Genomic DNA, 23,155 nt, shown 5'->3' on the forward strand with positions numbered 1-23,155 from the left:
AAGAACATTGAATCAGTTGACTGACAATTATGGAAGGGTGGCTCATGGTGCTGAAATTAGTCGTTATCACTCAACTCGTCTGACTTTGGTACATTTCCTGTATGATCGTACCAGCTTTAATAAGCGGCTAATAGGATTGTTGTGCATCTTGCAGTGTTTTGATGTTCCTCTGCACCTAATGGCCAAATAGATCATTGCTGTTTTAAAAGGTACCTTTTAATCGAACTGAAAAGCATTGTTTCATTCACATATTGCGGTTCAAAAGTTGTTTTGTGGTCAGAATTTTGTTTTCAGCTGCCGTTCGGTTACTCAGGCAGTTTCTTTTAAGAAAATCTCAATGACTCTTTGGCTTTATCCTCTTCCTTCTTCTTGCCTCTACCAGGATTGGAACCGTACATGGTACGCTGCTAACCCAGACCTCACCCAATGCTTCCAGAACACTGTCCTGGTGTGGCTGCCATGTCTCTACCTCTGGACTTGTGCCCCCATCTACGTCATCTACCTCCGCAGCCATGACCACGGCTACATATGTATGAGTCACCTCAACAAAGCTAAAACTGTGAGTGATGTGACCCTTGATTTTTTTTTTGAGGAGTCATTTTCTGTGCAAGGGTTGTTTATTTTATTATTTCTGCTGTCTTCATGTTAATCTGCCCTGTCTAAATGTTATCTTAGATGTGTGTTTAAGACTCAGGTTATACTAGAAAAAAAGTGATTCATATGACGTGTTCAGAGTGAAAAGGTGGCCATCACAGAGGGCGGCTGTAACATATCTATGACACACTTTCAGTGTGACAGTCTCTATTGGAAGACATTCATAGTGTTGCAGTTAGTTATTCACGTGAAAAGAGACAGAAATAGTTAAGAATGAAAAAAGAGACCTCCAATTTGGTGTCAGAAAGGTGTGGGGGAGGGGTTTCCAAAGCTATTCGACCATCTGACAAGTACTCCTGAAAGAGTATACTTGCAGGCCAATGTTGGTCTACTGATTGGGTGTTCAACCTTCACATGAGACTACTGTCACAGTTTAATCTCTAGTTGTCACTGTTGCACTCTGTAGTGTGGTTCATACAATACACTGATAAACCACAGAATTACACTACATTACATTGCAATCGGTAAAGAAGGAGCTGCAGCACTCCGCTCAGAAGAGGGAAACCAGGGCACCCCCCCCGGAGCCAGACCTGGAAGCTGTCCGGTGGTCGGGCCTTGACCTATGGGGTTCAGCTGGGCACAGCCCGAAAGGATAAGCATTGGGGCCGGGCAGCAGGCAAAGGCGAGGACCTAAGCTTGCTGACCCCGGCATTGTAGACTGGTTCCTGGGACGTGAGCATCAAACAAATTGTTGTTTGTTGTTTCAATGTATGTACCCAGGACTCCCTGGAAAGCACTATTGATACTGAGTGGATTATCTAGGTGAAATTAAATAAAATGAATAAATAAATGCTCATGCAGGAGGTTCAGATAGATCGCTAACACAGGTAGGACCTGCATCACTGTGTGTCTGAAAGGAGTATATGTAGTCAAGGGAGTCCACGCTGACAACATAATGTTTGGAGCTGTGGATGATTATCATAATTAAACCCATAATTCAGTGAAAGGTTTTCATTGAGACCATAACACAAAGGAACACATTGTCAGATGTCAAACACACTCCCATTGGACTCCCTGAAAATACCAGTTACTAATGTCACCTGTAAACATCATATTGTGAATAGGATCTAGGATCTAACCCCTAAACCCTGTAGTGTGCATATAAATGCACACTCATTTGATTTTGCAATAGAATTTTAATGTAGTATGTTTTGAACCTATTTTAACACCACATGAAATAATTCTGTTATTCTGCCCTTCCTCTTATTTCAAGAATGTTCTGTAACATTTCTGTGTGTTGAAACAAAGCTGAATAAATACTCCAGTATACTCCAAATAATTATATAATATATCACATAATCACGTACAACGGTAGCACTAACACAGTCAATAAATGTAAACCATGACTTTGTAATTGCCCTTTTTTTTACTATCTAACTTTACATAGTGGAAAAAGAGCACTCACTATCACAAAAATGCAATGTAATTTACAATCATGTAGAAGTTAGAGGTTTTACATCAAACAGAATCTGCTGTGAGCTGTTCTTCTCCCCACAGGCTGTCGGCCTGCTACTGTGGATTATCTGCTGGGCAGATGTTTTCTATTCTTTCTGGGAAAGAAGTCATGGCAGCAGGGTCCCAGCCCCCGTCCACCTAGTCAGTCCAACCGTACTGGGCCTCAGCATGGTAAGACTTTATCTTTGGCATGTGCAGCATATAGAAAGGGTGTCTCAATGACAAAACCACCGCCTCTCTTTGGACTAGAGCAAAGCTTAGTTTGGATTTATTTAAATGTTAGTTTTTACAGTGTTTTGGATGGACAGTGGGACTGAAAAAGTTACAGTCCATTCCTCCATTCATTTTCTGACTCTTATCCAAGTCCAGGTCCATATCAGCAGGTTAAACTTCAGACATCCTCCTTTCTAGCTACCTCCTCTATTTCCTCCAATGGAATCCCAAGGCCTTCCCAGGCCTGATGGGATATGTAATCCATCCAGTGTTTTCAAGATAAGGTTGCAGTCTTTTAAGAAAATAAAGAGAACCAGGACTGTCAGGCAGAAATAGTTCTCAGAGACTAGATGGACCATAGTCAGAAATATGAACTGACTTTCTCATTAAAAATCACAAAATTCAGCAGTTTGCTTGCTAATGTATATTTGCTTGTTAATGTACGTTTCTGTATAATTTTCTTTGTGTATTTGTTCTTATATTTCTTGTGTATTCTGTGTTTTTGGCTGCTATGACAATTTAATTTCCCTTTGGGGATTAATAAAGCTATCTATCTATCTATCTATCTATCTATCTATCTATCTATCTATCTATCTATCTATCTATCTATCTATCTATCTATCTATCTATCTATCTATCTATCTATCTATCTACCTACCTATCTATCTCTTTATTACATTTATTATTCCCACATGGAAGAAGTCATGGAGTAATAGAGATGTGTTTGTTTCAAATAATATTTGAATGTTATGTCAAGTATGATGTTTACATGTGTGTGTGCTCCAGCTGCTGGCCACCCTTTTAATCCAGTATGAACGGATGAAAGGAGTCCAGTCGTCTGGAGTAATGCTGATCTACTGGCTGCTGGCACTGCTGTGTGCCACAGTCACCTTTAGGTCCAAGATCATCCAGGCCCTGGACCAGGTCAGTCTTGAACAAGCAGGATTAACTAAATTTGAATTAATAAAGTTAATAATGATAAACCTCTGTATATGTTACTGCTTTGGTGTGGAATTTGATCGTCACATGCAAAAAGTCTTTCCCTAGACCTTAAACACAGTTACCTTCAGAAGAGACAATATTATAGCAGATGTACCACGAACAAAACAATATATTACACCAGCAAGTTCCATGGATTAAATGCTTGATGTGTTTTTTGTATTTGAAGCTATTGACGGTGTCTGTGTGGAGGTACACCACCTTCTATATCTACTATGCTCTGCTGCTGATTGCTCTGTTCCTGTCCTGCCTTACGGACCAGCCGCCCCTCTTCTCCCAGGCTGTTAAAGACTCGGTGAGACTACCTCACACTGTAAATCTGCCTCTTTCTCTCCATGCTCCTCTCTTTGAAGTTTTTCACTTTGCCACTCATTTATGTCCATGTGTAGAAAATTTTACACTTTTTTGTAAATGTGTACTTGCCCCAGCTGGATGCTGCATTGAGCCAAGCCTGATAATTCTGTCTTTCAAGTTCTATGAACACAGATAGAGCCCTCTACTGGGCCTCTATGGGTTTAACCTCCCATCCTAGAGCAGACGTTTTCAAAGTCTGACACTGGGCCCCCCCTCAAACTAAATCGAGACAACTGCGCCCCCCCAAAACAGAAAAAATACATTCTTTATAGGTCCAGCAAGTAGTAAGTAGCCTTAGATCCATCATGCTTTTCAATCATGCCTAAACTGATTTATGGGCATTTATGTGGGGAAGTCACACTGAATGTAAAACAATGTGTTTCATGTCTGTGTGTTCAGATTTGACTGAGTTATGACTCTTATGAAGTGTTTTGAAATATCTTAATCTCCTCCATGAGCTATGAGTAACTGCTGCAGCTCTACCTACTGACTATAGTAACTAACTTCTTGTTGTTTTTACAACACCTGTATGCACCTCTCCCTTTTACTTCACACAGTATATTTGGCTCACCTTCCCTGATTAAAGTGTGTAGTCACTGTGACTGCTTCTATCCTTCTAGTCGCTCATCAGCTGATCTTAAATGGATGCACAACTAGTAAAGTGCAGAATCTCTATGCACCTTCTTTTATGCTGATGAAAACTTCATCCTCGGATCAGTGTCTCAACAGCAGAAAATTCTTTTGGGTCTAACAGTAATGTTTTTGTCTTCAGAATCCCTGCCCTGAGCCTGGAGCTTCTTTCCTCTCAAGAATAACCTTCTGGTGGATCACCAGGTAAGCAGATGATTCATATCCTAGTGGTGTGGATGTGGTGTGAATATTTGTGTGTGTCGAAAGACAGTGCAGTCTAATGAAGACTTTACACATGAGAGAGTTTAGACTCTTTACTTGCTGTTGACTCATTGAAGATATTGGGAAGATTAAAAGAAATTCACAATAGATACATGTGTCATGTACATGGGTTATTTTGGATGTCAGTAAAGGATATTAAAAGTACCGAAGTATTAAAAGTATTAAAAGGTACTGTACTGTTTCAGTATAAAAATTCCCTTTGGAAACACAGCCAGGGAATCACAAAGAAGGAATTCTAAACAGAACAGACTGTAACTTAGGGAGATCTTGACTTGATGTGTCTAACTCAGAAGCCTCATATTAACTTCAGATAAATGTTGGAATATAGTTTTGCATAGAACAAGGACTGTGGATTTTGTCCCCCATCATTTCCATTGGAAGCATGTTAAGAAATTATTTTTTAATGGCCAGTAGTAACTGGAGGAAAGCTAGCTAAACCTGTCAGTGTTCATATTGTTTTAAGCCAAGTCTTACAACACTGGTCAGAAAACTGGTCATGATATTGGCTGTGAAAAAGAATTCTCTACCATTTGATTATCATTCAGCCAAGAGTTGCAGTTCATGATTTCTTGATGATTTTAACCAGAAAAATATCATAAATGATGACTTTTGAATAGAATGTAGTCTCAGGCAGGAGCCTTTCTCATGATTATTCATGTTTTCTCCACAGTGTAATATTGCCTCTACCTTTTCTTTGGTGGAAGTTGTACAAAACAACTTGAAAAGATTTTACAGACACTGGAACATTGTTGTGAAAATGAAGCTGTCCTGTGTCTTATTCTTCAGTGGGGAAAAACCATATGTGTAAAAATGAAGGTCAGATGACTTATATGACAGAAATCTGGTGTCATGGTTTCACCAAAAGTGCCTGTGAAGCAGAGAAAACGTAATGAAATACATTATTAATGGATAAAGAGGATTACACTGGTGATGGTGTGTGTTGTGCTACCAATGTCATGTGACTGAGCACCACATTTGTGGCCTTTTGATATTGTTTTCCTTCTGGCAGTCATGACCCTCCTGTGTTACTTGTGCGTCAGATTCCACTTCTGAATCCTTTGTGTTGTATCACTGGACTTCTCTCCTTCTCCTCCCTCTCCCCTCTTGTCTCTACCAGGATGATGGTGACGGGCTACAAGCGCCCATTGGAGGAGAAGGATCTGTGGTCTCTGAACCATGAGGACCGCTCCCACAGAGTGGTTCCTCAGCTGGTGTGTCGCTGGAACACAGAGTGCCAAAAGGTCAAAAGGTCAGGAGTGAATGACTAGTGCAAGAAAATATACAGAAACGTTCAACATTGTTACCTTGGTAAAACCTCACCAGATTTGATGTACATGGGAACAGGAGTATCTAGCTTTCCTTTGATACGATATAACTGCGAGCAAATTGCTATTAAATATAAAGAAGAAACAAAAACATACATGCACAAAGTTCAGGATAGAGTGTTATAGTGTGTTTTAACTTGACTCTCCTCTCAAAATCTTATTTGGACTATTTCGTTGAAGCAATCTGCCTTTCCTTCCATTTTCTCTTCCCAGGACAGAGCAGAAAACTTTGTACTCCCCCAAGCGGATCCTGCACAGTGAGGGCAAAGAGTGCAGGGCTGTGGAAGAGTCTGAAATCTTGATTGTAAAAACCCCCCAGAAAACGAAGGAACCCTCCCTGTTCCGGGCACTGTGCCTGACCTTCGGGCCCTACTTCCTCATCTCTTGCCTCTATAAGATCATCCAGGACATCCTCATGTTCGTTGGGCCCGAGATCCTCAGGTGAGAAAAAAACTTGAGGATAGGATAATCGGATGAAATAGCCTTGTAGCATTATTTGATTTATATGAAATGTATTATAGGATGTATTTGGGGTTGATATATTGGGTAAATATTAATTTGGGGCAGGCAAAAGCTGGGCGCCAATTCAGGGGACACCTTGCCACATTGTATATACCATTATGGACTAGGAAGACCGTCAGACCATCACAGCTGCGGTATCAGTGCCTTTTCACTAGGCGGCCGCATACCCTCTTTTCTCATTGGCAACAATTGAAAAAAGACGCTGGCGCTCAAAAAAAAATGCTATGTGGACACAGGCCCATAGGGTGGATATGAATATGCTAAGATATAAACAGTATGAACCAAGCACCAACCTCCGGGTCTGAAAAATAAAGCCAATGCTTTAAGGTACTTCAGCCTTAAACCTGCATTCTTCCTAATGACCAGCAGGGTGCGACTCCACTCGTTCCAAAAATAAGTGTAATTTAAGAAGTCTATGAGAAAATTACCATACTTCTCACTACGATTTATTACCTCAGTTAACATTTTCCTAATAATTTCTGGTCTCAATCACTAGTTTCAAGTCTTCTTCAATACCGCATGATGTTCCCATTTAGAATAAATAGACGATAAAGCAGGGTATGCTTTAGAGCGGGGCTACCTTGTAATTGACAAGCCACTACCACTGCAACCTGTCAATCAGGATAGCAGCGTTCGGTTGCACTAAAAGAGGCTCTACAGAGTCGGCTGTTCTGGTAAGTTCATTTACAAGCTAACTTTGTTAGCAGCTACTTTGCACGGCGTAGCCAGGAGCCAGGTGCAATCAGGTTGCCAGTATTGGTAGGCGTGCATATTGTCTTCATATTCTCAGATTCCCAGCTCCACCCCCTTATCCAAATATGATCACTTCTGCTTCCAAAAAAAACCAAGATGGCGACAGCCATAATGCTCAAGTCTTCAACACAGTAGTCCACAAACCAATGGGTGACATCACGGTGGCTACGTCCACTTCTTTTATACAGTCTGTGGTATGAACATGTGCAGCAGTTACAGTAGGCACTATATATTTTATACTTAAACCTGCTACTGTAGGTATAAGTATAAAATATATAGTGCAGGTGTAAGTACAAGTAATGCTAATAGTAAGACATTTTATAGAGAATAATATCATCATGGTGCAGAGTTCAGCAAGGTGACAGCTGAAGCTGTTCATGAGCCTGCTGGCCCTGAAATGAAGAGTGCTATAGGGCCTCCCAAAGGGGAGGAGGGCAAACTGTCTGTGGCCAGGGTGAGAGGTGTCCCTTCTGCGCATCCTCTGCAGACATGACTTGCGTTGAACAGCCTCAGTGGCAGGGAATGGAGAACCGGTGATGCATTGGGCAGTTGCAGTGCAGAGTAGTTGTTGTACCATGCTGGGATGCAGTTGGTAATGATGCTCTCGATGGTGCAGTGGTAGACGTTAACTAGAATCTGAGGAGACAGATGGACCTTCTTGAGTCTCCTCAAGAAGAAGAGACGCTGGTGAGCCTTCTTGACCAGGGTTGAAGTATTGAGGGTCCAAGAGTCAATGTTTGTGTCGGAGGCCAGGGTGCCCTGAGTGGCAAACACACTCCAGTCTGTATGTTCAAACTGGTGCTGTTGGACAGAGTCAGACTGTCCTAGGTAGGGGAGGGGGTCGGCAAGAACTGAGACCTCTTGGTATAGGAATAAGAATAATTGTGTGTTTACAATGGAGATAAGAGTGCTATTTTCTTTGCATCCAATTCCTTTTTGTCTTGTGGTAGTTGAAAAATGTTGGCACAGTAATAAGGAAATAGTTGCTCAGCTTAGTTCATCAATAACATAAGTTTAAAAACTTTTTATTACAATGACATCTTAGATACATCTTTGATGTAAAATATATATATGTTGTTTATTAAGGCGTTCATAACCAATCTATTTTGACTGAAAAGAGTCTTCTTCTTTGAGGCTCTTTTTTGCCCGTTGACCATCATGTCCTGGAGTCAAACGTTACTGTTCATACTTGCTTTCATGGATCTTGCCACTGGTATTTTCAACTTTGTCAACCATCCAAAGGCAAATTTCTGCTGGGAAATGAGCACATTTCCTACCAGAGACTACAAAGACAAGGACAGTCAAGAGCTGCCCGAATTGCAGACAAACAGTTTGTTGGTGATTTAATCATGGGGTAAAGATGTCCATAATGTTGACTTTCTACACTTGATCCCGTTCAGGCTGCTGATCCACTTTGTCAACAACTCTGGTGCCCCCTCCTGGCATGGCTATTTCTACACCGCTCTACTCTTCATATGTACCTGTGTGCAGTCGCTCATCCTCCAGAAGTACTTTCACGTCTGCTTTGTCTCAGGCATGCGTCTGCGCACCGCCATCATCGGAGCTGTCTACAGGAAGGTACAGGCAAATTTCTCTTCTGTGCTTATGTAAAGACTATATAAATACAGTGAAGAATAACAGAAAAGATGCAAAAGCACAAACTAAATAACAAGCAATGAAGTGGATGAGTCGTATTAAAAACCAGGTACTGCTCACTCCTTCCTCGGTTCTCACCCTGGAAGATTGATTCAGCCATCATGATACTCTGATTACAAACAATAATTCAAAGTTGATTAAAACTTATTATTAACTTATTAAAATGTATTCACCCAGTCAGCTGTGTGCATGCTTTGGCTGTGAATCTTGGACTCTAACCTTTGGAAGGACTTTCCCTCTCTGGATCTGCTCTTTCAGGCCTTGGTTATAAGCAGCGCAGCACGGCGTACCTCCACAGTTGGAGAGATCGTCAACCTGATGTCAGTGGATGCTCAGCGTTTCATGGACCTCATCACTTACATCAACATGATATGGTCTGCACCTCTGCAGGTTGTGTTGGCCCTCTACTTTCTCTGGCAGGTACGATTACTGAGCAACTATAGACTGTCATACTGATCCAAGTTTGCCATCATAACCAACAACAGCTCCATGCCAAGGTAGTCTCATGTGAGCAGGTTTTTGACAGTCAACAACACTTGTCTTATAATAACACAATAACAATACTGATACCACAACAATAATTCTTTGATACTTTACTTTGAATGAATATACTGTAAGCATGTTTTTTTTCAAGCATTTGTCTTTTTTTTTTCTTTTGCCCTTTTTTGTTTATTTAACAAAACAAGCCAAACTTCTCAAACACAGCAGATTAACATAATAACTGTATGCAAGAACATTGCTGAAGATCATATTACTGGCAACGTTGGGACATCTGGAAATATTATAAAGAATAACCAGACCTGACAAAGGATTCAGTGCTAACTGTCAGTACTTGACAGTTTTGAATAGTTGATGGACCTGTGGACACAATTTGGTTGGTATTAGAAACGTATCTCTACCATTTTGTGTGATTGACTTAGTGAATAGCTGATGATAGTGGAACTATAAGCTAGAAACTTTGAAAAGCTTAACGGCTGTTGAAACGTCACTTTCTGCCCTTGTCGCAGCTGTATGAGCTGTATGTGTATATGTGTATGTATGAGGAGGTAACAGAGCACAGTATCTGTTACCACATCACAAATGATCAATCTGCTGTAAAACACAAATGTAAGCAAATCAAGTGGAAACTGGATTGGAAATGTGTGTGTGCTGAAGAGCAGTGTGCTGGAGGCTGCTCTGCTTCTGAAAGGCTTCCAGTGAACGTGAGAGGTTATTCTAATGCAACCCCTGTAGTCGGGGCAACATTAGTGGAAATGCCTTACTGTCCTTAATGTGTTTTTATTGTTTATTTGTCTGTTGTTGTGCAGAACCTGGGCCCATCAGTGCTGGCTGGAGTGGCTGTAATGGTTTTGATGGTTCCTGTTAATGCTGTCATCGCCATGAAAACCAAAACCTACCAGGTGGGACTTCTCCACAGACACACACGGTCACACCAATCTTCACTTCCCTCTTTTAAAGCCATACAAAAGAGCATGACTAGGTGCACTTATTGGCCTTTCCTGGCCTTTTAAATGTTCTGATGGCTCAAAGAGCTGCGCATTGTGTTGGGGCATGTATGCAGTGACACAGAGAGGGCTATCCAACAGAGCACTGAGGATCCACAGTTAATCTTGTGTCAGTTTGTAGCACTCAGTGTTTCTCAGGTTGAGAATTTACTTGTGGTGGTAGGTGGTGCAGCATGTGTGTGATGGGCGGGTTCAGTAATAAACTAGTCAAACAAAGGTTTATGAGTAACTCAGAGAGATGTTATGTTAGTTAGCTAGGTAACTTATCATTACATCATTTTGTACTGACTGTTCAGTTCAATTTCGAAGCTAACATTACCAGCTAGCCCGTCCAACAGCCCTCATAAGTTAAAATAAGATGTGTAACGTTAATATTAACACCTCGGGTCACGATACAGAAGGGAAAACAAACAAATACTATGTTGTTTATTTCAAAAGTTGAAACATTAATTAGCCATAATTCTTACTGTAACAGTTAATGCACTCAAATACTGGCATATTGTCAAGAAATAAAATAATAATCACACATGCTCCATGCGAGACTCTCACCTGTTGATAATCACAACTGCAGTTTGTGCTGGTTTATACAGAGCAGGCACAACAGACTGACTAACATGCACCTGTGACACATTGTAGCGGGGCTCAAGTACTCTGACCATATGCTTAAAGAGTACGGTTGCATATAGCGACACTCCTGTAGCATTAGTTATTACCTTGGAACTATCTGAATCTGTAGTGAGAGTCTGCCTGAACGCAAGGGGGAGAAGGCTGAAGGTCCGCTGTTCTCTGTGCATTATGAAATGACAATTGCGTGTCTTTTATTGGGGAAAAAAATGGTATTCGGATTTTATCTACCTGGGCGGGTCTTAGTTTACCTGAGTGGGCTGCCCAAGTAGCACCCGTGTATGGCAAAAACTGGCATTGTGTGGCTTGTATTTGTTCCTTTTAAATATTTTGCGCGTATGTGTTTTGAGCAGGTGGCTCAGATGAAGAGTAAGGACAGTCGCATTAAGCTGATGAATGAGATGCTGAATGGCATCAAGGTGCTGAAGCTGTACGCCTGGGAGCTGGCTTTCAAGGACAAGGTGTCAGAAATACGTGAGAGTGAGCTGCTGGTCCTGAAGAAGGCTGCCTACCTGGGCGCAATGTCCACCTTCACCTGGGTCTGTGCACCTTTCCTGGTGAGTCCAGCACAGAAGGACAGACATGCCCCACAATTTAAAAATGAAGTGCTTAGTACAGACACCCAGGCTAGCACCGGCATCGATATAGCCTGGACAAGATGATGGAATGACAAGATCAGAAGTGTCAGAGAGTCTCTAAAATTCAATACATGCTGCTGCTCAGTTGTATGGAAATTTCATGTACTTAACTTAGTTAATTTTCTGCAAATAGAAACGTATGTCATCGAATAAATTGAAAACGGCTGTCATCCCCTTACGATCTCTCTCCCTCTTGCTGGGTCACTTTACAGGTTGCCCTGTCCACTTTCACTGTGTACGTGCTGATCGATGAACATAACGTGCTTGATGCCCAGAAGGCCTTTGTGTCACTTGCGCTCTTCAACATCCTGCGTTTTCCTCTCAACATGCTGCCAATGGTCATCAGTAGTATGGTGCAGGTTGGTGTGCCTCCAATCACATGCTCTCTTATCTCCATTGTTCCACTGGATAGCATTGCCTTTCATGTTTGCTTTTCAGGTAGTAAGAAATAAGGTATGGAAGAAGTCCAGTGTTGGATTTGGGATTAGGATTAGAACCCGGGTTACCTGTATACATAGCCAAGAAATCAGCATTCTCCAGGAGACATCTAACTGGGGAAATCCAATTTTTTAAATCACTCAGTTTCTCGCATACTTGATGTTTAAGAAATCCGATTACTACAGAAAGAAGACTTTTAACCAGATTTCTGCAGTTCATATAAACAAGTTGTAGGATTATCTGGATAACCTCCCAGTAACAGTTTTTTCTGAGTAACCTGGGTTCTTGTGTGCATATAAATCAATTGGAGCTGTGTTTTCTGTATAAAGTAGTTCCAGTATAAAGTAGTTCCAATAAAAACTAGACCTGCTAACAGTTATACCGGGGTCCACACAGATCGGGAAAAAAGGCCACCTAGGTCTCTAGGCCACCAGGAAGAGGTCCATCACTGAATAGGGCTTAAACCGTTAATATGCATATGTTAGTGTGCTTGAGCAGGCTGAGAAGCTGTCCTGCAGTGCACACTGCCAGGATCTGATCGAACCTTGGACTACAAGGACCGTGGAGTCAGAGTCAGAGTCTGCACTGAAACTATTCTCAATAAATCATTTAACACCTCATTCACAAGTGTTGGAATGTCTCCTAGTTTAGGTACTGTTTTTTGCAATAGAATCCTAAAAATATATTATTAAACGTAGAGGAAACACAAGCAGAGACGAACTCAACACTTTGAACTCTGATTGTAATCATATCTGGGTTCAAGTCCTATGTGAGAAATTAGAATGTTCTCTGTTTTGTGGTCTTAGCATTCAACAAATCCACGATTGGATGTGCCAAAACCAACTACAGTTAAACAAACAGAAAACAGAAATAATTGTCTTTGGACCCAAAGAAGAACAATTAAGTCAGTGCTCAGTGTCGCTAACATTAAAGACCATAAACCAGGTTCACATCTTTGTGTAGTCATGGAAGCAGTCCTAAATTTGACAATCACATTAAGACGAGCCAACTGTCACCTTGAGAATACGTCAACAAGTGCTTCTGTCTCAGCATTATTTAGAAAAACTTGACTACTATAAAGCTGTCTTTACAGATCAGACAACTGCAGCTGATTCACAACGCTGGTGCTAGAGTCCTCACGAAGACCAGGAGAGAGCACATCAGTCCCATTCTCAGATCTAAATAAATACTGTTGGTTTACAAAGCACTGATCTGCTGCTACTTTATGAACCCTCTCTGATGGTCTAGATCTGCTTACTGTCTTGAGAGCCTAAACTAAACCTGGTGAAGCAGCATTCAGTTTTTATACTCCACGACTTGAGGTCTGCTCCAACTCTCAAGTCCTTTTGAAATTTATTTGTATCTTGCACTGCATTGTAACTGCACTGCACTTTTTATTCTCCTGTTTTATTCTATTTTAGGTAATTTATTTAGTATTTAGCTTCTATTTCATTTTACTCTTTTAAATTATATGTAAATGTAGGTGTTATTGTGTCTTTTTATATTGCCTTGTGTTCTTTTCTTAATGTCTTCTGTGTCTTATGGGAAACACTTTGAATTGCCTTTTTGTTGAAAGGTACTATACAAATAAATATGCTTTCCCTTCCAGGAGAGCACTGGCCAAAATAACAAACCAACCAGCCCTGAGTAGATGTAAAACCACAACACTAAATGAACTACCCAAGAATAAAAAGTTACAATTCTAAGCCTATCTCCCTATCAGCTTTACCTTACAGAGCATCCTGGCAAGGAGTTAAAGCTAGTTTTTAAGCAGCAAAAAAAACGTCAGTTTATTTTGTTGTTACAGTCTAACAACAGTCCTCCAGCTCCTCCTGTCCACATGTTGACCCCAAATGACTCCTGATGGTTGGCCAGGAGGTGAAGCTGGTTAGAGCGGGTTGGGGGTTCGATCCCCAGCTGCCCCCGTCATGTCAAAGTGTCCTTGAGCAAGACACTGAACCCTAAGTTGCTCCAGATGGAGGCCAGCACCTTGCATGGCAGCCCGATCGCCGTTGGTGTGTGAATGGGTGAATGAGACTAAAGCGCTTTGGGAACTGTGAAGGGTAGTCAAAATATATGCTTATTAGTAATTTGGATAGACTGATCCTATAACATGCTTCATATTATTTCATATGAACTGAAACATATGAAAATTGTATTGTGGTTTCCCCAATGACCAGTTGATGGTAGCACACATCTGCACAGCTGCACCGCTGCCTATCTGCTGGAAGTTAAAGGCATCCAAATGCATAATGTCAGTAAGATTGATAATGACTTGATAATACTGAGTGGGAAGAAGATGAGTTAGATTGTTTTTTATTGTTTTGGGCTTTCAGTTTGGATGGGAAACTAAACTATTTGAACTGTTAGTCCTTGTCAACCTCCCCCTGGTCTTTGTGGGTTGTCCTCCCTCTGTGCTGTCTTTAGGCCAGTGTGTCCTTGAAGCGGCTGCGAGTGTTTCTATCACATGAGGAGCTGCAGGAAGACAGTGTGGAGCATAAAGCAATGGCAGGCTGTGAGTCTTTGTGTCTCTCTCCTGCCTTTCTTCGTATTGCTTTGTCTGTTGTGCCCTCCCTCTTTTCTCTGAATTGTACTTTCCCATATCTTCTGCAGATCCTCTTACCTGTGCTTTCTATGTATGTATGTGGAATTTTTTCACATGCAGTATAGTAATATGTCTCTTCTTTCAACCTCCCAGCCCCATACAGTATCTCCATAGTGGATGGAGTTTTCAGCTGGTCCAGAACTGAATCACCAACACTCAAGAAGTAAGTTTCTTTTTTCCTCAGGATGCTTCAGTGCATTCACATAAATAAAAAATAAAAAACAAAGAAAGAATTTAATTTTCAAAATATAGGCTTGCCCTCACACCTGCTTACACATTGTTTAATTTAAAAGATAGCTTCACATTTTTTTAAGTCTTTGTTCCTCTTGTCCGTATTGAGATCTACGGAGGCCCTGCAAGGCAACTGAGAAAAAAAATCTGGTGATCCATTTTCTGAGTCTGATCTAAATTGTTTTCTCTCCTGCATTAAAGTGACTTAAAGGATAATTTTTCCAAGTTTGTTGTTGTAATTCTCATTTCAGCCCCAAGAGGCTGAAGTGCCCCATTATTAAGAAATGAGCCTGATATTATTCATTAATGGAAGTGGACTGAGTTGAATCTCCCTGTGTGTCTGCAGGCTGAATGTGTGCATCCCAGAATGCTCTCTGGTGGCCGTGGTGGGACATGTGGGTTCGGGAAAGTCCTCGCTGCTCTCTGCCCTGCTTGGAGAGATGGACAAACTAGAAGGAACTGTGGCTGTCAAGGTGGCTGCTCTTGTTCTGTCACACCAACATACTGACGCACACTGCCTCTCTGTCTGCTGGTGTCCAACATGGAGTACTATCATGAGGCTTAAAGCAGCGAAGGTCCTGGAAGTCTGTTATTCCATTACAATTCATAAAGATGAAGAGTCAAATTTAAAGATCTCCTGCAGACGTGTATTCAGTTATATTAATTATTAATATTCAATTCCATTGTATTTATATAGTGCCAAATCACAACAAAGTTATCTCATGACACTTTACATATAGAGATCTTTGTAATATTATTTATAGACCCAACAGTTCCCGCCATGAGCAAGCACATGGCTTAAAACATAGTCTGCTTGGAATAAGAATGTGTGTCTGATATGTTTTTTTCACTAAAAGAATCTCCACATTACAGTCCTTTTTAAAAAGGCATCTACTCCCTCCAGCTCATTAATAAAATCCATAATCTCTGAAAGTTTTCGTGCTGGACGCAAGAGGTCTCCTCCTTCACTGTAAGTCCATTCTCACTGTGTGTGCACTGGAGGCTTCACGTTTCTACATCACACTTGTATGAGTTGAATATTGGACCAGAGGCCTGTACTGCGAAGCAGGATTTGAGGTTAGCGAGGTAACTTCAGGGTTAACCCTGGGTTTTCAGGGTTACTACGGTGGTTCACTTCTTACTCGGGTACATTGCCATGGTAACTTATGTTGCAAACCTAACCTGTTTCCGGAGCAGGTTATGTTCAAGATAACAGATCAACCTGTATAAATGGCATCACCAATCATAGAAGACTCCGTGGAGCTCGGTGCACGGATCGTGAGAGGGTCTCTTAGGGGGGCAGAGTGTTCAGCGACCGGCAAAGCCCTTTGGCTTTCCCTGGCGTTTTTTTATATGAGAGATACAGATTCTGGTCGGAGTGAATGACTTATGTGTGCATTTCATCTTGTGCTTGTTGTACTTATAAGATATAAGAAAATAAGCCGACTCACCGCTTTGATTTTGTTTTTATTTGCTCCCAAGTCCGTTTGAAACATTGTCACACACGTTATAGGAATGCATCTAAGCAACACATTCACTTGATAGAATACACAAATGTAATTACATTCAGATCTCCTGGTGCCCTAATGATGGGGCAGTGATATTATATGCCTTATGCATTCACACAGACGGTGATTGTTTGCCAGCTGTCCTTCCTTCATTTGGCAGCTGCAACTATGTTGCTTTTAGCCTGGGTAATGTGTTGAACTTCTTCGTATTTGTTTAATATTATAGTTTGCTCTTTGTTTGTAAAATATGTCGCTCTGCTATCCCTAGTCCATGTTTACCATTGGTCAGATGCTGCAAACCCCGCCCCTTTCATGTGAACATGCTCATGGCTAGATTTGGAAACCCTGGGTTGATTTACCGAGTTGATAACCACAGTCGTGTGACTGTTTAGCGGGATCGCGGTTGTTTGGCTTAGTGAAGCCAGATAACGAAAAGATACCCTGGGTATGTTGAAGTTCCTTCGTAGTACAGGCCTCAGGATTGGTTTCCAAACTATTTGTGATGTCACATATCATGCTCATAGGCCCGTCCCTTGAAATCAGGTTTTCATTGAGCTCAGAGAAACTTTCAGCAGATGAACGCGAAAAAAACCTTCTAGTGTTCCAAACTGAAGAAAACAATCTAAAGTCAAAAACTCAAAACAAATGGTTATGGTGAGCATTCATGCAACATGGAGAGCAACACATGTAAAGGTTGCATCAGTATTTTTCTGGTCTGCGTCCTAACTAACTAACTGAATAACACAAATGTTTGTCTGATGTGACCAAAAGACAAGATTAACAAAGGCTAAGACACGTCTGTTTCACAATGTAAAAGGTGAATTGGATTGCAGGCTTTCTTTGATAAAACAGGTTATACTTCAGTGACACCTAGGTTGCTATTGTAATGCCAAGCAAATTGATGTGACTCCTCACAACATAACAAAAGGCTTCACTCACAGTCTGTGAGTTTGCCAACTCACATAATTAAAGTTGACAAGCTTCCAGGTGTTGGTAGGCAGTCAGAGTTGAGGGTGCTGAGAGAAACGAACTATGTGTAATGACATCATACTGTTTTTTCCACACACACCCATGGGCTGGGAACATTAAATCAGAGTGGGTCATCCTCTGCAGAGCAGGAACATGCTCTGTCTGACTGCTCAACATCAACTGCAGAATGTCGTGAAATTTACCGTGTGTGTGTGTGCTACTGGTGTGTGTTGCCCTGTAGGGTTCAGTGGCCTACGTTCCCCAGCAGGCCTGGATACAGAATTCCACACTGAAAGACAACATAATGTTTGGTCAGGAGAGGAGAGAGGCCTGGTATCAGCGTGTGGTGGAGGCATGTGCCCTTCAGCCTGACCTGGAGGTCCTTCCTGCTGGAGACGAGACCGAGATTGGAGAGAAGGTATCTCATGATCACACAGTCCGTTTATCTGCAGAGTGCTACAAATGTAGGGTATTTGTCAAAGTTGTCTGTATTTAAAACGCTGTAGTGGGATCAAGAGGTGGAAAGCTCCTCAGCTGACTGCAGTTTTTAGGACAACCAGGTGGGCCTGCCTGATGGTTTACATTACTGCACATGATGAAGTAACATGCATTCTTTTAGTTTAAGTTCAAGTTTAAGACTTTCTTGACTTTTAGTTGCTTACTATACTAAAAAAAAAAAGAAATTTGAGTTGCTACAAGGCGTGTAACACAATAACATCATGCAAAGGTACAGAACATTTGTCTTATAGTACTTTACTGGCCCCCAGTGTGTTCTGTCTCGTCACCTCATGCTCGATTGGCTCACCAATGCCTATGGCCCTCTGCTTGAAGCTACAGGAGGACAGACTCATCCCTGAGGCCTCGGTTAGTGGGCAAGGGTCAACCCCCCCCACTCAAGTCATTCGACACCCAAGGGAGCTTCATCCTGCCACGTCCTCTCTGTTTTCAACCCCCAGAGGAGAAGGCCCCATAGTTTTTACTAAATTGTCCACTATGCTCCCTATTATCTCTTTGAACCTCTTTTTATGAAATGCTTATTATCTACAGTTTTAAAACATACAGAGATATCACACAGGGCACAACAGTCTTTAAATGATAAAGTAGCCTGGGCTTGTTTCTATCTCTGTCTGTCTATCTTCTGTACAGGGAGTGAATCTGTCTGGAGGTCAGAAGCAGAGAGTGAGCGTGGCCAGAGCCGTCTACTGTGACCGTGCTGTCTACCTGCTGGATGACCCGCTGTCTGCAGTCGATGCTCACGTTGGAAAACACATCTTTGATCAAGTCATCGGCCCACAGGGACTGCTGAAGGACAAGGTGTGTATGATCTCAGGCTTCACCAACCTAAAGGACCATATGAAGGTTAATTGTCTACATATATTCCATGTGCTGCCTATTTCTAAATATTCACACTGATGTATGTTGTTGTTATAGGCAGGCACAATGAAAAACTTTACCAAATGAAAACTCTGAAAGTGCACTTGGCTGTCATGTGGGAGTTGTTAGCGTCACATGTGAATGGTGTTTAACAGCCTGGAAAGGGATATGGAATATGTGTGTGTTGCTGTCCTCAGAGGAGTGTCTCCTGTCCTTCAGATGTAGGCAGACTGCTGAGTGTTGAGCTGAGGAGTTGGCCCTCCTCTTTTCTGTGTCCTTGCTTTATAGGTCTATGCACTCCTCGCTGCATTGGACTGCATATACTACATTGCTCTGCTTGTGTGTTGGGTGTTTGCGGTGTTTGTTGAAGATCCTCAAGATATGTATGGAATGACGTTGATGACGTGATGTTGTTGTGTTTGTTATTCTTGTCTTCTCCCCCCGTCGTTGTGGCAGTCTTACTGGATTTTGTTGCTGTTTGAGGATTAAATAGTTTTTCTTAATGTTGCTTCTCCTTTATATCAACTTTGGCAGTCTGCTAAAACTTTTGCCTGGAAAAAAGGAAATTTTAACAAGACTAATCTTAGTCTACAACTGTGCTAATGGCTCTGTGACAGTGGTGATTTGAGCTAAATGCTAATGTCAGCATGCTAACATGCTCACAATGACAATGCCAGCATGTTGATGTTTAGCAGGTATAATGTATACCATCTTAGTTAAGCCTGTTAGCGTGCAAATCATTACTAATTTGCTATTAGCACTAAACACAAAGTACAGCGGAGACTGATGTGATGGAAACGGTTTTGCAGGTGTTTGGGCAGAAACCAAAATAGAAAAACACAAAGTCTGACCTGATGATGGCACTTACCATTCATCCTCTGGGAACATGAATGTCTGAAACAGATTACACGGCAATCCATCCAACAGTTGTCGAGATATTTCAATAAAAAGCAAATATGTCAAACCCATGGTGGCACAAGAAGATAAGTCAGAGGATCACCAAAATGGGTGGGATTTATCCTCTGGTCACCAATCCATCCAACAGTTGTTGAGATACTTCAGTCTGGACCAGAGATGTGGACCAACCAACTGAAAAACTGACTGACAGGCCGACATTATCCATAGAGAGAGGCCACTAGCTTGGCTGAACACTATCATCACATATGAAAGGACTGGTAACACAGTAGTTTGAAAAGGTTTTAAATTATTATGATTTACTGACTTTCAAATGGTACAAGTGTCACCTTATATACACATGCATGTTAAATGTGTGTGGATGTGTGCAGACCCGTGTGCTGGTGACCCATGGGCTAAGCTACCTGCCCCAGGCCGACCTGATCTTGGTCATGGTGGAGGGAGAGATCACAGAGATGGGCTCTTACCAGCAGCTCATGGCCACAGAGGGAGCCTTCGCTGAGTTTTTGCGAACATACGCTGCTGTCGACCACACTGACAACAATGGTGAGACACACTGCGCTTTACACTGCCACAATGATCTTGGCTGTCAGGTGGAAATTCAAAATTGAGCTTAGATGAAGTATTTTATTTATTTTCCTTGAGAATGAAGAAATCTGCTCCATGAACATTAACTGTGTTTTGGATCTTAGTTGTTTGTTGCAGTGGTTGCAGATAATGTTTAGGGATATATCCTTTGTCATCAAAACTTCATTTTCTGTTTCTGTCCCACATTTAGAATCTGTCCCAACGAGTGGAACCACAGGATTAGAAAACGGCAGTGTGACTGCTCTAGTTGGGTGAGTGATACTGGACAACAGCAGAGAAATAGGCTCTGAGTGAGAAGAAAAATTATTATGATCGGCCTTTGCTGAGATCGTCGCTCCTGCCAATCCAGGCTAGCCTTAACCTTATTGGATTTTCCAGTAAATAGTTTAGTATTCCATTTCTGTGGCATTTCTATGGGTCAATCAGAACTTTGATCTCGTCTGCTACGTTACGTCCACCTAAAGACACCCTTCTATTTTCTGCTACTTCTGCTCCACTTCATCTCATAGACAAATATTGTACTTTTTACTGCACTACATTCATCCGACAGCTTTAGTTGATAGTTGCTTTGCAGATTCAGATTAACAATACAAAATATAATCAATAAGTAATAAATGGTATTACTATATCAATAAGGCTTCATTGGTCCCCAGGGAGAAATTCACTAGCTAGCCAGTCATATATAAAATATTTATAACTAAATTACATTTTACAATACAGCTACATTCAAGAAATGAGCCGATGTATGCATGAATAATGATAATCAAATAATGTAAACTATATCATGGAAATGGGCCATTCTGCATAATGAATATGTGAGGAACGAGTGTCACTGGAGCAGCACCTGTTCCTTTCCCGCCTGACACCTGCCTCCGCCAGCTTGTGGCAGTTCTCTCCTTGGATCCAGCTTCTTATGGTATTTTAACACGTTATTTGGGGTTTCATCTAAACTGTTGAATTGCTAAACCTATGTAACGGCCAAGAGCTTATCATGAGCCACACAGTCTTTAGTCCACAAGTGAAGAGAATGATGAATGAGCAGAAAGAACCACGATGCTAACGCTAGCTCACTTGCTAGCAGTGCTATCGCACATGACACGTGGTCTGGGGAGACTGCTATCTGATTTGGCATTCCACAGTCTCACTTTTTCAGGTACCTTCAAATCAGAGACTTGGAAAAAACATCACTACACCCCCTTCTCAAAATCCTACCAACTGGTTTAGGACTGTATTCATAAAGATCCTACTAAGCACAACTCTATATCTCAGATTTATTATGTTTTACTGTCAGTGGCCTCACCCTTCTAACCTAAGGAAATATTAGGGCCAGGCATACAAAATAAAAAAAAAAGTCTTCCTTTCATTTTTTTCCCCTTTATATCTGTTCTGTCTTACCCCAGGATGCTTTCCATTGAAAAGCTCAGGGAAGCGGCTGTGAACTGCACTTAATCGGGGGTGATGAAGTTAACATTTGTGTGGACAATAAGCCACACAAAGGTGAGATTTATGCGTGATGCGTTTTCAAATAGTCTAGGTTTTCCATCTCTGATAAAGAGCAGCGCACAGCCACTTCCCTTTGTCTCATCTAGACACAGTCCCAAACGGGGTCAGGTGTCTGTCAGACGGTCTGAATGGGATACTACTGTATCAGCAGAGCGCAAAGCAATAACTTAGTGCACAACAGACTATAGGATCAGTAGATTCTGACTGCCTTTCATATCATTTGCACAAAGCCCTCTTAGCTTTAATCACTTTCTGATGCCATAATCATAATTTCGACTTGTGGTATTTCAACTTGCAACAAAAATGCAAAAAAAAGAAAAATTGTCCTCCTGATTTATTTTTAATTAATTTTGATGCCATATGTACTCTCTAAATTCTTTCAGATTAAGGCATTATAAATCTTAACTCATGATTGTTCCATGTGTAAGCAGCAGTCCGGGTGTCAGTATGTCCAAACTGTCCCAGACAAGCAAGGAGGGCAAGATGCTGAGCAAGAAGACCAAGAACCGCGATGTAGGCAAGCTGACAGAGGCTGACAAGGCCAGCACTGGACGAGTGGGTAGAGACTTTACATGCTCAACCACATCAAAGCAAAGAATCCATCATGTCCATGTGCAGTATGTGATGATCCCAACCACAGCCTGATCCCAATTGGTCTCCCCCTCCCCCGCCAGGTCAAGCTGTCTGTGTTCTGGGCCTATTTGAAAGCCATCGGGTTGCTTCTGTCCTGCATCAGTCTGCTGCTGTTCCTCGCCCATCACCTGGTCTCCCTGTTCTCCAACTACTGGCTGAGCCTGTGGACCGACGACCCCGTGGTTAATGGCACTCAGCCTGACAGACTGATGAGACTCGGGGTGTACGGTGCTCTTGGCCTGACCCAGGGTGAGGAGGGTGAGGGGAGGGAGAAGCAGATGCATAATACAGAAATAAAGCAAAGAACAAAACTACACAAGAAGTTTAAGGGAATTAGAGATCTTGAAAATAATTGTTCTGACGCACCAGAAGAACATGGAAGTAGTTCTTATGGTTTCTTTGTCATTCACACGTACCCTGAACACATAGTCATTCAAGACACTGAATCAGGAAACAAGATCATAAAAAGTATATTACATCTGACCTGTTACTGGTATTTATCTGTCCATGCCTGTCGTTTGACAAACTGCAGTGTTGTGGTGATGCAGTTTTAAGGTGACTTGCTATTGCATCAGATCAGCTGCAGCATCCTATCGCTACCAGATTTACAGTGAAGGGACGTCCCTCCCCTGTGAAACCTAGTTGCTGCTCTGACCTGAAATAAGGGAACCAAAGCATCCTTTAAGGTCACTTCACCAAAATTGCAAAGAAACCCACTTTCTCATTTACCTCTGGTGGTTTCTATCAGAGGTATGGACTCTTGTCACATCACTTGGACATG

At 41.7% G+C, this 23,155-nt stretch overlaps 1 protein-coding gene across 2 annotated transcripts in view; it reads left to right on the plus strand.

Moving 5' to 3' along the window:
- abcc1 (ATP binding cassette subfamily C member 1 (ABCC1 blood group)) overlaps positions 1 to 23,155 on the plus strand; it is a 33,506-nt gene that overhangs the window by 3,374 nt on the left and 6,977 nt on the right. Inside the window, exons 2-22 of one of the 2 annotated variants that reach the window (XM_070922882.1) lie at positions 383 to 559; positions 2,152 to 2,280; positions 3,109 to 3,246; positions 3,491 to 3,616; positions 4,448 to 4,509; positions 5,705 to 5,836; positions 6,126 to 6,353; positions 8,588 to 8,765; positions 9,102 to 9,263; positions 10,151 to 10,243; positions 11,326 to 11,529; positions 11,823 to 11,969; positions 14,476 to 14,563; positions 14,747 to 14,816; positions 15,231 to 15,357; positions 17,603 to 17,779; positions 18,508 to 18,675; positions 20,022 to 20,196; positions 20,423 to 20,489; positions 22,173 to 22,296; positions 22,416 to 22,623. In XM_070922882.1, the coding sequence (XP_070778983.1) occupies positions 383 to 559; positions 2,152 to 2,280; positions 3,109 to 3,246; positions 3,491 to 3,616; positions 4,448 to 4,509; positions 5,705 to 5,836; positions 6,126 to 6,353; positions 8,588 to 8,765; positions 9,102 to 9,263; positions 10,151 to 10,243; positions 11,326 to 11,529; positions 11,823 to 11,969; positions 14,476 to 14,563; positions 14,747 to 14,816; positions 15,231 to 15,357; positions 17,603 to 17,779; positions 18,508 to 18,675; positions 20,022 to 20,196; positions 20,423 to 20,489; positions 22,173 to 22,296; positions 22,416 to 22,623 (2,980 nt within the window). Of the gene's footprint in view, positions 1 to 382; positions 560 to 2,151; positions 2,281 to 3,108; positions 3,247 to 3,490; positions 3,617 to 4,447; positions 4,510 to 5,704; positions 5,837 to 6,125; positions 6,354 to 8,587; positions 8,766 to 9,101; positions 9,264 to 10,150; positions 10,244 to 11,325; positions 11,530 to 11,822; positions 11,970 to 14,475; positions 14,564 to 14,746; positions 14,817 to 15,230; positions 15,358 to 17,602; positions 17,780 to 18,507; positions 18,676 to 20,021; positions 20,197 to 20,422; positions 20,490 to 22,169; positions 22,297 to 22,415; positions 22,624 to 23,155 lie in introns of both variants that reach the window. The other variant, XM_070922883.1, reaches the window with a different exon arrangement.

This window comes from Enoplosus armatus, chromosome 17, assembly GCF_043641665.1.
Source record: "Enoplosus armatus isolate fEnoArm2 chromosome 17, fEnoArm2.hap1, whole genome shotgun sequence".
Classification (NCBI taxonomy): Eukaryota; Metazoa; Chordata; class Actinopteri; order Centrarchiformes; family Enoplosidae; genus Enoplosus; species Enoplosus armatus.